The 15,083-nt window shown below is 43.4% G+C and overlaps 4 protein-coding genes across 4 annotated transcripts; 1 reads left to right on the forward strand and 3 right to left on the reverse strand.

Annotated features, from left to right (window-relative positions):
- Positions 1-188: 188 nt before the first annotated feature.
- Positions 189-2,679, reverse strand: LOC135490701 (uncharacterized). The gene is made up of 2 exons (XM_064776074.1): positions 2,551-2,679; positions 189-1,011 (listed from the first exon to the last, which is right to left on the reverse strand). The coding sequence occupies exons 1-2, from the start codon at positions 2,561-2,563 to the stop codon at positions 653-655; spliced, it is 372 nt and encodes a 123-aa protein (XP_064632144.1). The 5' UTR covers positions 2,564-2,679; the 3' UTR covers positions 189-652.
- Positions 2,680-3,285: 606 nt separating this feature from the next.
- LOC135491176 (uncharacterized) lies at positions 3,286-7,337 on the reverse strand. Its single transcript, XM_064776878.1, has 8 exons — positions 7,109-7,337; positions 6,316-6,571; positions 5,796-6,121; positions 5,557-5,696; positions 5,364-5,447; positions 4,795-5,034; positions 4,106-4,435; positions 3,286-3,883 (listed from the first exon to the last, which is right to left on the reverse strand). Exons 2-8 carry the CDS (start codon positions 6,553-6,555, stop codon positions 3,498-3,500), a joined length of 1,746 nt encoding a protein of 581 aa, XP_064632948.1. The 5' UTR covers positions 6,556-6,571; positions 7,109-7,337; the 3' UTR covers positions 3,286-3,497.
- Positions 7,338-8,635: 1,298 nt separating this feature from the next.
- LOC135491159 (lysosomal proton-coupled steroid conjugate and bile acid symporter SLC46A3-like) lies at positions 8,636-11,767 on the forward strand. Its single transcript, XM_064776854.1, has 5 exons — positions 8,636-8,724; positions 9,268-10,502; positions 10,772-10,855; positions 11,143-11,299; positions 11,584-11,767. Exons 2-5 carry the CDS (start codon positions 9,302-9,304, stop codon positions 11,690-11,692), a joined length of 1,551 nt encoding a protein of 516 aa, XP_064632924.1. The 5' UTR covers positions 8,636-8,724; positions 9,268-9,301; the 3' UTR covers positions 11,693-11,767.
- Positions 11,768-12,181: 414 nt separating this feature from the next.
- On the reverse strand, positions 12,182-14,305 carry LOC135491160 (uncharacterized). Its single transcript, XM_064776855.1, has 3 exons — positions 14,115-14,305; positions 13,629-13,680; positions 12,182-13,343 (listed from the first exon to the last, which is right to left on the reverse strand). Exons 1-3 carry the CDS (start codon positions 14,187-14,189, stop codon positions 12,616-12,618), a joined length of 855 nt encoding a protein of 284 aa, XP_064632925.1. The 5' UTR covers positions 14,190-14,305; the 3' UTR covers positions 12,182-12,615.
- Between the last annotated feature and the right edge of the window lie 778 nt (positions 14,306-15,083).

Raw genomic sequence — 15,083 nt, forward strand, 5'->3', positions numbered from 1 at the left:
AAGAGAGTCTAGGGCCGATTTGGTCTTGGTGTGACCGTCTTATCTCTTTCACCGTTTTTGCAATGGTGTTGTGCTGCCAGGCCCGATTCGGTCTATAAATGTGACGATTTTATCTCTCTCACCGCAGCTGCGCCGTATGTAAGCCGTCCATGGAGACTTGTGACATGTTCCAAGTAGGTGTAATCAAGTTTTCCACATGATAAATATCATTTATTGAAAAATACCAACAGAACAATCAGTTCTTAAAGTAGTAACAAAATATGTTTAATCACCCATTATTCAGAAGGCGTACCATTTGTTCTATTGTGATGATATAAGGCACGTTCCCCTTGTTTGGCCACAATCGACCAAGGATCAGTTTCCATGTAAAAATAACCCAACAGGTCGATCTATTTTGAAAACATAATCCACTGAAGAACAGGTGACCATTCTACTTATTACGGGCAAGCCATCACTAACGCATGAGACGATCAGGACGACAAAATGGTCTGCCCTGGGCGTATTCACGCATGCAGCTTGGGTAGTTGTCATGTCGCCAAGCGTTATTGTTAGTTTGCCTTGTAATCCTCCCTGTAGACAGAGGTGCTGCAAGAGACGCTTTAAATATTGTCTGGAATAGTCATCAATAGTCTCAAAAGATGCAGTAGCAAGCCTACTGCATCGCTGCCGGCGTCAGTTCCTGGTGGTTTCTATAACATTCCATAAAAGCATCCGCCATGTCCTGCCGACCGATAGACTGCAATGCCCTCTCTATCTCGTGGGCCTTGTTTTTCTCTTTTACCTCCTTCCCGCACTTCATTTCCTTCCAACACTTGAACAGGGCAGCACCGAGGTCCTTATCAGATTGTCCCTTATCCTCCTTTTCTATTTTACACTTGACGATAGTCGTGTTTGGAATGTTGAGGTACATGGCCAACTGCATCATGATATGGATGCCGCCGCATTCCTTGGCGATGCAGTTCAGACTGTTGTCGCTGAACGCCTCGTTTTCAGGCTTAGGAGGCTTCTCGTCTGCAAAGATAAAACAAGATTTGAATTCAGTCAAGTAGCAAACTGCAATCAGCAATAAAGAAGAAGAATAGTAATTCAACTCAATAAACATAGTTCTGGTGTATGGGAATCAATCAATCAATTTACCCCTATCGAATGGCGAGGCCAAGTCTTTGGTAAAACCGTCATCCAATTTCGGGAAGCATGTATAAGGGCTAGACGTATAATAAGTTTATAGTTCTCAATCTTTGAAATGCTGTTTTATCAATGTGAAGGGTCAATGTGTTACTACTTAATGCATGTGTTAAGTGTGTTTGTCTTATTGCTTATAACCTCGTCGACCTATGAAGTCATATTCAAGCTCGCTTTGGGCCTGTCTGGTTTGGGTGACACCGTTTCCTTCATGCTGCATGTATTATAAAGATCACTGAAACATCGGACTAACCATCTCAGATTCATGGTTAGGCCGTGTTTAAGTTAACGAACTCTGTATGAGTTGTATGATCGTACTCAAGTCATTCGCTACATGTTTTACATGGAGCACGTATTGGTGTTCTGATCATTAACGGTAGATTATTCTGATCGATAATACATTTTCCCTGAGCCATTTGTGTAGAGAACTGGTTAACACCACAGGCACTAATAATACTGTTAAGTGAGTTATTATAACATAATATCTTATTCAAGATTGAGTTGGTTTATATTGAAATATCTGTGTTGACAATGGCAATGGGCATGCTGTTTTGTGCATACAGAGTATGTAACTGTACAACATTTCCCAGGCCTAAGACCTTTGTGCAAATAAATTATTGTAATTTATGAAGCGTCCGAAGACGTTCACACAACTGTGCATGTCCATAACACAATGGGCAACTAGTGAAGCACATTTTCATAAAGAAATTCGTTAATCCCTGAAAATTACCTTTGTTTCGAAATAAGGGGACTTTGTCTTTATTTACATAAACCTATATTGAAATGACGTTTGATTTCAAGACACATGGCTGCATATAACTGTTGATAGTGCAGCTTTTTCGTTGACATGATCTTCGATATGAAGTCTTTTCAACTAAGGAAGAGATAATCTCACTTATTTTTTTTCTTTTGCATTTTCTGCCTTTTATTGATATCACTTTAAAGTTGCACCTCTTTCGCTAAACAGTGCGACAGGAAAAGCATTACAGCGCTTGATAGTTCATAATTCGTTGGCGAAATATGGCAGCCAAATCTTCCAAATAAGGGGAAACTGTTATGTATGGTAGAATAATGACGCCAAACAATCAATTAGTTACTGTCAACATTAACGTTTTGTAAATATACTCGAAGGTTCAAAATTTACCTTGTGGACTCAATCGAATTTAGCTGAGAAAGAATCGTGAACACGTCTTGTCACATGATATCCAACAACACTCAACAAATGAAGAAACGATGTACTCAGCATAATTTGTCAACTGCTTTTTCAATGAGAATTAAAAGAGACAAAAAGCCCCCAAAATCGCATAAGGCTTAGATACTAGACAAGGAAATCTAATAAATCTAACTCTTCGTTCGATATAGACCTACCTGGCTGTTCCATTTTGTTTTCTTGTTGACCGTGCTTCTATACAAAGTGGTCGGTAAAGCCTATGGTAATGGTATAAGCCTTTAGCGGTCACCACACACCGTAGTCACCAACAGACTAATGATAAACAGCAAGCTTATTCAAGCGATCATTATAATTCGACAATATCCACAGGTTTTATTCGTACCACACATGGGGCAACTAGCGTGTGCCGTTTTCAACGTCTATAAGAACTGCCCCACACACTAAATATTGATATTATCGAAATCGATTGAGGAAAGCCGAGACTAAGTGTAACAGTTTTAAATGTCCTGTGGATAGTGTCCCGGACGCTACTACTACTACTACGAGACTACCATACGCGGCGGCTGCTAATACAACTAGGCCTACTACTTAGAACCATGCCCTTAAGTTGGACGGGCACCATGGTAGCTGGTAGTAGTGACGCGTGCCCGAGTAGATCGATTTTCAGCCTTCTTGGCATAAAGGATTCTATCACCCACATTTGCTCGCTGTGGTATTCCGTGGTCTTAGATCTCTATAGAAGCAAACTCTAAGCTGTCACCATATAAAATATAAGGACCCTTTTGGAGGGTAAGGCTGTTACGCCAGTGTGAGAGCAGATCAGGCCGAATGGGGATCCTGTTTCGAATTCTTGCAGCCCGCCAGATCGAGCCACAGCCTACAGACCCATACTAGTTTTCTCTGTATGCAAATCAAATAAAGTCGGAGGGTGGTAAACCTACAGATAGATTTATTTCTATTGAAGACAACAGAATACATGTTAGTTACAATAGAACATGCTGAGTAGATTAGTCCCGTTTTTCTCTCGTCTAATCAATTATCGACATGGTTTGTTTATTGCATGGAAGCACTTGTACAATGCACTGAACATCCAAAGCACTGGCATAGTTCATTACATCAGCGACCACTTATAGACTAGTATACCTCATTTTCGCCTGAAGCCCTTGTTTTGTTTCTCATTGAACGATTCCTGAGTAAGCTCTTCATCAATCAGATGACACCTCCTAACAACCTTCGCCACATCAGGCCTCCCCAGCCTCACCAACTGTTGTACCAACTCGTCAACCTTAGCATTATCAGAGGCAGTCAATCTCATTGATTTCCAGCATTTTAAGAACTCTACCGACATTTCTAACTTAGTCTGTATCTTCTCAAACCTATGGGTAGCAAGGATGGCCAGCATTCGTGTTGGCACATTGAGGTTCATAGCAAGTACCATACAGTCTCCAACCTCTGCGGCGATTGACTCTAAACTTTGCTCTGATAACACAGCAGGTTCTTTTGGCAAGATGGCGAGTTGTAAGTTTTGATCTGAAAAATAACGATACATGTAGTAATAAGAACACGTGCATCCCTTCCATTGTCTTAGCCTTGCGAGACCACTGAGAGGCTTGAAGGAAAATGGGCGTTAACAATCGTGAATGTTTATGTGGATATCAGACGTATCTTCGAGTCTAAACTACGAAGTTTTTATGTGGATGACAGCATAGTTGAAGATTCATACCGTCAACCGATGCTCTATCTGCAACTTACCGTTCCTTAGCACCATGGTTTTTGGCATCTTCGGTTTGGGGTGTTTCCCGTTTTGCGATATCACAGACTTGGCAGGCATTTTCGGCTTCCTATGGACTTCAAACGGAAACTCAACAATATGAGGCGTGTTTCCTTCAAACTCTACATCATCACTGCACACCTGAGATCCAACGTCTTGAGTCTCTACAGCCGCCTTTTTTATACTTTCGCGAGTCTCAAACACACTGTCATTTTCATCTGTGAGGGTCTCAGTTATAAAAAACAATTCCTCGTCAGTTTGTTGAGCAACTGTTCGTGTACATGTAACGTCTTGCTCTATCTTCTCAGTACCTGTTCATGTAGAATGAGGCATTTATCAATATCAGTATCTTATCATTGTAACACAACTGGGAGAATACGCTAAAATACTGGTACAAAGAAGCACATGCTTCCATGTTTATTTTGTTCGTCACCTATTTGGCATTAACTTTAACTCAGCTTAAGACTAGGGTGCTTAACTGTAGAGATAATGTCCAGTTGAGGCTGACACCAATGACTTCAGTACATGTACCTTGCTTCGAACAACCGGTAAGCGGCGAACGACTTTGGCTTTAAGGTCTTTCTCAGGGAGCATTGCTTGCGATAAACTAGGAGAGAGTGGAAGACCCATATTCCCAATCATTCAATATACAAGTTAGGTAAACGCTCACCTCGAGACACCCCTGACTGTTCAACATTCCCAGCAGGCCTTGACTTCTTGTCCCCTGCAGGCTCTCCCCAACCCCTCCTTTTGCCGAGTTCCTTCTCCACCAATAAATGCAGATAGAGACCTAGCTTCATATGTTTGCTCTGACTACTCTTCCAACAAGGTCCACCCTCAAGCTTTCCCTTGTTGAAGTCTGCCACTTTCACATGTTTAGCCTTGACCTTCCTACACGTCGTACGTCGTTCTGAAGAAAAGAGAGAACATCACCACTGCTTCGAGAGATAATCAAGTACCCATGGTAAAAGAATCTTTTCGGAAGGTGATAGATAGGGTCTGTCTCTTCCAGTTGTAACTCTGATGATATCTGGGTGTTAGGAGTTGCGTAACAAGCCATGTTCTCCATTCCAGCCCTGAACGTGTTCAGTTAATTTTCACTTACCCCTCCAAAGGATGATTCGCACGCATCTCATTTTTGTCCACTCATTGCTTCATCCTATCTGGGTACGCCTAATTGAGCACTGTACCGAAGCGGGACAGATTGTGAAAGAAGTAAAATAGAGGTGAGGAACTCACTTGTATGTGTGATTCCTGAGTTTAACCCATCGTCGATGAGTCTCGTACTCGTGCGAGGGTATTTCGATTTTCTTTTCTTGAAATCTGAAACCAAAAACAGCATCATCATCTATCAACAAGTATGTAGTTCTATTTCTAAGTCACGCTTTGATTAATCAGGTGTAAATAAGACATTCAGATCTTTTCTACTAACCATCGGGTTCCTTGTCTCTAATCCTGAAGTGTTTGGCCGAGATCTGTTGTGGTGTAAAGATTTCATACTTGACTGTTGGGACGGACTGAAATTTGCTCTCTCTCACCGTACGTTGATCTTGTCGTTCCTCAGCCAGACACCTGAAACAGTCACAAGTATTAATCAGTCCTAAATTTGGGAGGATGTTCAATTAGCAGATGTCCATCATCGCCATTTCCTTCTTCATGATTCTAACCTACCTAAGAGCGCCACTGTACCCGTTTACAGGTGGAGGCAACATCCTTTGGACACCTCTTCGCGAATGTCCCCGAACGGCGTCGTAAGGAGACAAAAGTTTGTCATCTTCCCCTTCGTGCAGATACTGCAACGCATTCCCTATTATATCCTGATATTTGCACGGCCTTGAAGCTTCTACCATCGTCTGCAAGGCGCTGTCAGAGTAGGTTAGGCAGTCGTCGTAGCTGGTACCCATGACTCTGTCTGGCGAGACCTCGAGGGGGTTCTCCCGGGTCAACATTATCACCCGGAGACGACTAGTTGGTGGCTGCATCATGGACGCTCGAACCTGAATAGAGTTGGAGAAGCAATTTACTTTCTCTAAATCCGATAGTGGTCTCTCGAGACATTCAAAGTAGACAGAAAAACCGAGCTAAGTGCCTCTCACTGCGCAGAGTAACTGTGATCGTTCCACGTAAAAAAATTGATGGGTTTGATGCCGAGAAATGAGAAAATGATGAACCGTAACCTTTCTTTACTGACCTGTTCCTCAATAAGCCACCGTCCCCGCTTGTTCATAGAGTAAAAGAGAGACTCCAAGGCCAGGCATTCCATATCACCGTCATCAATGGCCAGCTCCCCCTCACCATACTCGGCCAGGAAGTTCTTGTGCTTGCCAAGAACATGTTGTTCCGCGGCGATCCTTGGCAGGAGTTTGCTGTACTTGAGGAGCTTCAGGGTGCAACCGGTGTTCAGACCAGCCTTCCCTCTCTTTTGCACCATGTCCCGGTCGTCACTTCTACATCATAAAAAAGAATCGAAGTATGCATAGCAAAAACCATACACTGTAGTTTCAGAAATGTTGAGGCCTTAGAGCCGGTGTAACATCTGTGGTTGTTCCCCATGTGTCAGTGTTTCCAAACAATAGGCAGCTAGAGAGACCACGACTTTTCAATAGGGGGGATACACAGAAAAACTTGTCAATCTATTTTTGAGCGTTCCCAAACAATGAGGGGAAACACTCAAAAACAGAAACACTCAAAAACATTACACCGGTATCGGTGCATAATTGAGTCGACGCAGTATATAGATATAGCTTGACTTCGTTAAGGAACTCACAATAGCCAAGTATGTCCTTTCGACCAATGTATTGGTTTTTCATTATTTGATGGTATTACAAGGTTGTCATCTAACAAGGCTACCGACTTAAGACTACCACAAGACACAAGACAGCATCGGACTTGGCGGATTAAAGTAACGCGGTCCCATATGTGGGAAGGTTTATGTCATGATATTGCAAGGGTGTAAAAAATGAATTTACTCAAAAGTAGCTTACCATTTAAATTAGCTCTCGCTAAAGAAACTCCATCTCTTCACAATTACATTCTGTCTTAGGTACTTATACTGCCCAAAGCAGAGAGAGGTGAAAAAATCACTAGGAGTCTTCAGCGATACGTTAGCTACATGCACTGTGTCATGTATAGGACTATAACTTCCGATAGTTATACTATAGCATAGCATTGATCTGGGTCATAATTCATACTACATGTATATTAAGGGTAACCGGAAAAACGCCGACCGACCGACCGACCGACCGACCTACTCGCCGACTCTGACAACCTCACTTACGGCATCCCATTCGCGCCTCATAGCCCGGTAACCGGAAAAACGCCGACCGACCGACCGACTGACCTGCCAACCTACCGTCATAGTGCAGTATCCCTTTCGCTTCTCTATAGCACATGTATCTGTGTAGTGCCCAGCGCAATGGACGTGATGGAGTCCGACGTGTCTGACAGCAGCATCTCCAGTCAATTATACCGGGAAAACGAGTTCACGCAGTAAGGAACTGACAACGATACTCTAAAGATATGCTTTGTCTACATGGTCGGTGGATATAAAAACATGATTTGGGCCTAATCTATGCACTGTAGTTTTTCTACTCGAGTGTCTCGACCGATGCAATGCATGAACTGCAACGCGCAACATGCATTTGTTGTCATTTGACCAGCGCACGTGCGCTTGTTTACAATTTCATTTCACGTGACCTGCTATCGTGGATTGGATATATCACATTGACTTATGAGACCTGTGACTCAACTACGAAACTCCTTGGGTTGGTAGGTCGGAAGGTCGGTCGGTCAGTCGGTTGGTCGGTCGGTCGGCGTTTTTCCGGTTACCTATATTAAGCAGTGGTAATGGTCGCCTGCCAATCCGTTAGGACTCCGACACAACTTGTTTACCCTGGACACCACATGGCTTCCTCGTTTACTATTCATACTATTGATTAATTCGTTGCATGTTTGGTAGCATTAGCATGCTTTGCCATTCTCGTCACTGGTCCCAGCTTATGTCCTACTTCACAATGCCGATATTGATAATTATACATAATCAAGAGGCCTACTTGCATTCTAAGGCCCTTGATTGAGGTTAAAGTACTAGGCATACATAGTAGGCACGAGGTCATTGATCCCACTCGAAAACGACTTCCCTGATCCATTTACTTCCAATGACTGATATCATTTGGATATACAGTTGCATTTCGTATCTTACTTTAAGAGCAATCTTTGAATTTATTATCGTTTTTGAATATAAAGCCATTCTCCTAGGCAGACATAATAATCAAGCGTATTCCTCCATTCCTCTACCCATGAAGCTACACATCTCACAACTTCCACGCACACCTACCACTTGAGTATCATTACAGATCAAAAACACTCAGACCGAATCAAAGCCCCACAATGCCCACTGGCACTGTCAACAAAAGGAATTCCTCATGAGTTCAAAACTTCGCGCCACTCCCAACCACACACACCACATGCGATCGCTTATTCAACCAACCGATTTATATTCTGAAGAGGTGAAGGTCGGTGATTTGTGATATGTAATTCTGCACATGATTCCGAGCCAGTGTACCCTTCATAACTGCAATCTGGTAGCAATGACTTAAAGGTAAGATTCTTCCTTTCTTTAAAGGCCACAATGAGGCCCTCACAGGTTTTTCGTCAGGACTGGCATGCTGGCCAGCTGAACCAAGTGGAGTCCTCAGGCCAGACAATCCAAACAACTCGGCATAACGCTGCGATGAGAGTGCTTGTTTGTGTCTCGTATCGTGGATGGCCTTCTACTCCATTGTGTCGGCACACAATGACATTTTTAGTCCGCCTGCCATGTTCGAAAATCTGATGGTGATGTACAGCAGACGACACCCTTGTAATTAGCCAGTTAACTAGTCACCAACTGACATCAATGGCGTACTGATCACGTGTAGCGCGGGAATTTCAAACTGGTCAAATACAGGACCGAGCGGTTATAACTGGAGATGTGCCTCGTCTAAGGCCCAGTACCCCGACTATCATTTGTTTTGGTGATCATGAAGGCCTGATCTGAATGTACCGGTTGAACTCCTTCATGCTGTTTTGACCCATTCCATATGATACACCTTGGTCGGTATGATATGGAATGTGAACATAACGACGCTTTATCTCGATTCAGGCTCCCGGAGAAACCAAGCCCCAAAACCAGCAAAATGAGCCCCAAAGAGAACGAACCTCTCTTGAAGGAGGAAAGTAGTAGTTATGGCTCCTCCTCCTCCTCCGACGCACTGAACTTGGAAGGCACAGTGCAAGACAGGACCACCCAGTCAAAGGTTGTCATACCAAAGAGGACTGTCATAGTGGAACCAGTGTTCTTTATGTTCAGCATAGCAATGATAGGGAGCGTACCAGTCGTCGAGCAGTATCTTTATGCAAGATTCTCAGAGCAGTTCCCAATTCTAAGCAATGTGACCCACGACAACGCATCTGAAACAATTAATGGAACCGGTCCTTGTTCTCACGTGAATAAGTCTGACCCATATTACGAGGCGACCCAAGCAGTGCAAGCCGAGACTTCCAAATGGATGATGTACCTACAGGTGTTACCATCTTTGCTGTCTGTCTTCACAACCTTGATTTATGGTGCTTATTCCGATGGTGTCGGCAGACGAGTTGCTCTTCTGATCCCTTGCGCATCAACCACTGTCAAATTTGTGTTGAACTGCTTTATAATCTACTTCAACTTCCCAGTCTACTGCTTCTTGATTGGCCAAGTCTTTGATGGACTTGGAGGGAGTTTTGCTACTCTTACGTCTGCTGTGTTTGCATACATCGCTGATATCACCAGACCAGATCAGCGGGGCATGAGGCTAACAATAGCAGAGACGTGTCTGACACTAGCAATGGCGATTTCACAACTCGGATTAGGATACTTCATTAAAGCAACCGGCTTCTTCTGGCCCTATCTAACATTGACTCTTGTCCTTATTCTGAATATGATATACCTAATCTTTTTCGTGCCCGAAACAGTCGTTCCTAACAAGAAAAGGAGCTTCTCTGTATTTAGATCGTTAAAGCAAACCTACAGATCGTTTACAGAGAAGGACAACAGCAGGAATATAAAACTGTTCCTCCTGACCCTAGCAGTCATGTTGTACACGTTTCCATTGCAATCCCGCTTCACCTTACAAATCCTATTCACCATGAACATTCCTCTTTGCTGGTCGTCCGTGGAGGTAGGCATCTACCAGGCAGTGGGCGCTCTTGCGATACAGTTTGGAGGACTCGTCGGGCTGAAGATCCTGAAGATGTTCGGGATGCCTGAGATATGGATTGCTGTTGTTGGGTCTGTCTCGCTCATAGCAAGTAATCTGGTCAATGCCTGGGCGGAGGACTTGTTACTCATGTTAACAGGTAGGTCATTTAGCCAAATAATTTTTTGCTTGGTGTAGCATGATTATCTATAAGGGCAGCGTCTCGTAGGTAAAAGACTTCTCCCTGCTTTGCCATCTCAGATGTCCTGCCTCTTGCCTATTAAGACGGTTACAGGTAAACTCCCTCGCAAAACTGGTTGCGTGGTAAATGGATGGCGAACCGTCCGAGTGACTACTCCGCTACGGCCGTCATAGATTCCGATTGGCAACAGTATCTTGTGCATTCATGATGTTCTGATTTAATTTCAGTTGCTCTGGTGGGTGCCTTCCTATTGGTAGGCGTGCCGATGTTGAGGTCACTGACATCCAGACTAGTACGAGTCGATGAACAGGGTAAGTTTGATGGGTCCGCCATCAACAATGATAACACTCATAGCAATACCCAACCTATTGGTCTGATATCATTACTGGAGTATCAATATGATGAAGTTGAAAAATGCAAAAACGTGTAATAACAAAGGTATTTCTGCTGCTACGTAGCAATATCGTTCTGGTGTACTGTTTTGCACGTTTTTTGTTGTCTTTTTCCTAAATATATTGACAAGCTGATAACCCGGACAACGCCATGCCAACTGTACATTACACCTTCGCCACAGCCTAACAGCATTCTTTATTTGCAGGTAAAGTGTTCTCGGGTGTGGGCTGCCTCGAAGCCTTGGTCTCCCTGACCAGTGCACTGGTGATGAACCTCATCTATCAGAAGACTCTCTTCTTCATGCAGGGATTTGTCTTTATCGTCAGTGCAATGTTTGGAGTTGTCACAATACTTGTTACCATGTAAGTTGTAACTTATATTTTTGATAGTTTTGGTTAATTTATACTGCACCATCGTTTAAAACGCTGTGCTATTGGCTACATCTCGACAGCCTTCCAGGCATGATACAAACCTTATATACTACCAGCAGCCGCAGCTGAGTGGTCCCTACTCTCATACTGAGCAGTCCAAGCACCAAAGCTCAGTGGTCCCATTAGTAGTTGGCATGTACCGTATTGCTGCCTTTGAAGTTTCTTCACCAAAACAACCGAGCTATCCTAAAGATCTACTGCTTCCTTTCTTTCAGTCTCCTTGTCTGCCTTTATGGAAACGACCTAGCCGTTCCTCGAGAAACTCTTCTTGCTGATGAAGAAAAAAGTGATCTTACAACCTCTGGCGAAAACAAACGAGATTAAAGCCTTTCGTTTAGACCTGTTGTTGATCCCACTGTCGAACTGGTGTAACCAAAGTCCGAACTGTTGTTGGTGGTGTACGCCTAATGATTAACGGAGGATCGGAATCAGTTAACTTTTTTTCCGCATCTTTTGCATTCATTGCTGGGTTGCAGGTGTAAATTGCGTATACTGCAGCTGACGATTTGCTAAGGAGATTTAAACTTTCGTTGAATCTCTTTGTAATAGGTTAACAAAAATTTTTGTTGTTGTTGTAACGAGGTTTAAAATTTCGAGTCTCATTTGTTATGTAATATACATTATTAGAGGGTAAATCTCAACAGTAGTTTTATGGCTATACCAGAGCCCCCCCCCCTTTTCTCCATTTGCTGCCGAAGAACTTGAATTGTATATCATTGGCATCTTGTTTGTTATGATGTATCTTCCGCTGATAGTGCCTTCACTATATAATCTGATATACAGCTGCCTTCCTGACAGTATTGGTCTATAATATTGTACAACTTGTTATGAATATATTCTTTATAAGCTTTGCATACACTCTCTTTGTGTCCTTCTAAATACATCAGACGGATTAGATGAGAAGCGGAATTGATCAAATGCATGGACCTGGCAGCTACAATTGGCAGTGTAATTTATCGGACTTCATCAAAATTTCACATGGTAGTCATACTGGATACTTCGTGTGCACGTCTGTAATGACGAGCTGTGAGCTTTTTCTATAATTCAGGCCGACAAAATTATCTCGGGCTTTCACCACACGACTTTGAAAGTTCTAGAATCGGCGAATACATGAAAATATGTTCCAAAATTCGTTATCGATGCATTTGACTAAAGTTCAATACGATATATTTTGTGACACTAAAAGGCTACGTTAAAAACGGCTACTGGCAGTATATCGGCCGTAGGCAATGTGGCCAGACACAGTGTTAGCCTTGTTGTCTTCGCCGTGGGATCCTTCGGCATCTTCCGGCAACACGGCGGTAGCCCCGAAGACAGCGCACGGGGCGGGTTTGCGTGCCAGTGCCAGTACCTCCAGGCCTGGAGCCCGTGGAGGAGTCGTCGGTTCCCCGGTTCCTAGCACTCACCGACGACTCGGGTGGCGAAGGGTTAACCCAGCTGCGCATACACAGCTGGCCGTTTAATCGGAAAACAGACCTCTGGTGGCGCCTCCGGCCCTGTCTACGGCCGTTATTGCGACACTTCACAGTCCCAGCGAAATGGTTCACTTCCCCGTTACTAACACCCAAATCGAGGTTGACTTGGTCCGTCTTTTTGTAGTCATAGCTGCGACCATCCTGCTTTCTTTCGAATTCGTGCACTTTAAAGATGTGATCAGTCACGAACCTGTCTCCGGACCGGCTCTCAAAATCCTCACGGAGTACCTTGTAATCGTTCTTATCTCTCATTTGAATGATCGTGTAGGACTCTGGAAGAATGTCTCGGAGTCTCGCTTGTGGATTCGCACTCCTGTAGCCGTCTTTCGCCTTATTCAATGCAAAACCCGCCATGCTGTTTTTCCATGGCGTGCTGCCGACTCGGCCACTGATGCCCATCTCGCCCGCCCGTGCCACGTGTTTCCGCAAGAACGTATCCTTCATGAAGGGTGCCTGATCTGGTGCGGGTGTTGGGGCACGACGATATCGGTTGACTAATTCTGAAAAAAGGACACGACGGCGTCTCGATTGGTATAACTTCTTGATAATAACGTCAAAACTTGATTTTCACCGTTTCATTGAAAAAATTTATAAATGGTCAATTGTGACCTGTTCAACTTGTAATCAGTCACACAATTCATGATACAATATTCACCTTTTTACGTGTTATACTTAGAGGAAAACATCAAAAGACTGTACGGTGAATGTCCATTGATAGTAAAAAAAACCACATCTATCAGTTATGCAGAAAATTTGGTTGTGAGCACAAAAACGGTGATACCCACCATCGTGGCCTTGACCTTGGGCAGAAAGTTCATTGCCGTCATTTTCTCTTTCCTGAAATAAACAACATGGCATGAGTTATGGCCGCAAAAAAGTGTGGAATATCATGATATTTTAAAAATACATGTATTTGTGAATCGTGTCTTGGTTTCAGGTTTCTTGTATATGGTGGCCTAATTGTGCACCGCGCATTTCTCAAAGTTACCGCTTTCACAGGCGTTGGTGAACTACTTGTAGGGCATGTACTTGACGCCAAAGTTCAAATGGCGAGAAGCATCAGCTATTTGTTTCAGCTCACTCGAAGTTTGCGTTTTGTACATTATAAGTGGCTGCAGCTTTCTCCTTTAGAAGTAGATCCTTTTGAGGAAGGATAGAAATATGGACTTGCTTGTTCGTTTGCAGGCCCAAACTATGCTCATATCTACCTAGTTTGTGGTACAATGCTCAGTAAACTTAAAACAAACTTATAAGGAAGGAAATGTCCTTACCTGGTGGTTAGTCCGTTGAAGGCTGCTCGCAGCAACAGCAGCAGCTGCTGCCAGAAGCACAAGAAATAGCTTCATCTCAAAATCGAGATATCGGGGCTTTGTAGAAATGCGTCTTTCGTTTTCGCTATTCGATCTCCGAATGAAGTGACCCAGTCTGAGGGACCGGAAAGCAAGTCGACAAGGTATAACAGAAATGGTTGTGTTTGGTACTTGATGTTCCAGGTAATCAGGTCAAATCAGGTCTAATTATCTGGAACAAATCGCAAAAGATAAAAAAAGATAAAGATATAAAAGTTTTGAGGTTAGTAGCTCAACACTTTAAGCGGAAAGAGACAATGCCAATTAGCTTTTCAGAGTGGCTTTTAATATTGTAAAAGAATCAGTGCGTACTGTTCGAACACTTTGATCACCATACCGAAAAGATTCGTCATTTTCCCTTCATTGTTTGGCAACGCTAACAGACAGATTGCCACGTTTTTCGATGCTTACCCCATAAAAAAAGTTTTTGGTCTCTCTTGATGTCTATTGTATGAATACTGAAATATGGGGACTAACCAAACTCGTTACACCGATCTTTTTGATTAGCACATAAAGGGGAACGCATGTCCTGGAACAATAACGCCCCGGCAGTGCATTATCTCGAAAAACCTATACACACAACTTGCAAGTCTTAGTTGAAACAGACTGGTTCCAACCTGTCGAGAAACTGTCGTAAAACTATTAGTACGACTCACCGGAGGCCGTAACATAACCAATCCCTTGGATGGCTAAGGCTACGGTTAGCAGGGGATATCTCCTCATTCTCCTAAACTTGTCTCAGGATCTGAAAAGGATCTAATGAAATCAATCGAAACTCGCACGAATTCTGCATGGAATCCGACCCGCATCTTGGCGGTCCATATTCGGATGCAGTTCCAGTTTGAAGTCGTGTAGTAACATTTATCCCGCATGAATGAGGTAGGTTCCTAG

The sequence above is a fragment of the Lineus longissimus genome, chromosome 7, assembly GCF_910592395.1.
Source record: "Lineus longissimus chromosome 7, tnLinLong1.2, whole genome shotgun sequence".
Lineage (NCBI taxonomy): Eukaryota > Metazoa > Nemertea > Pilidiophora > Heteronemertea > Lineidae > Lineus > Lineus longissimus.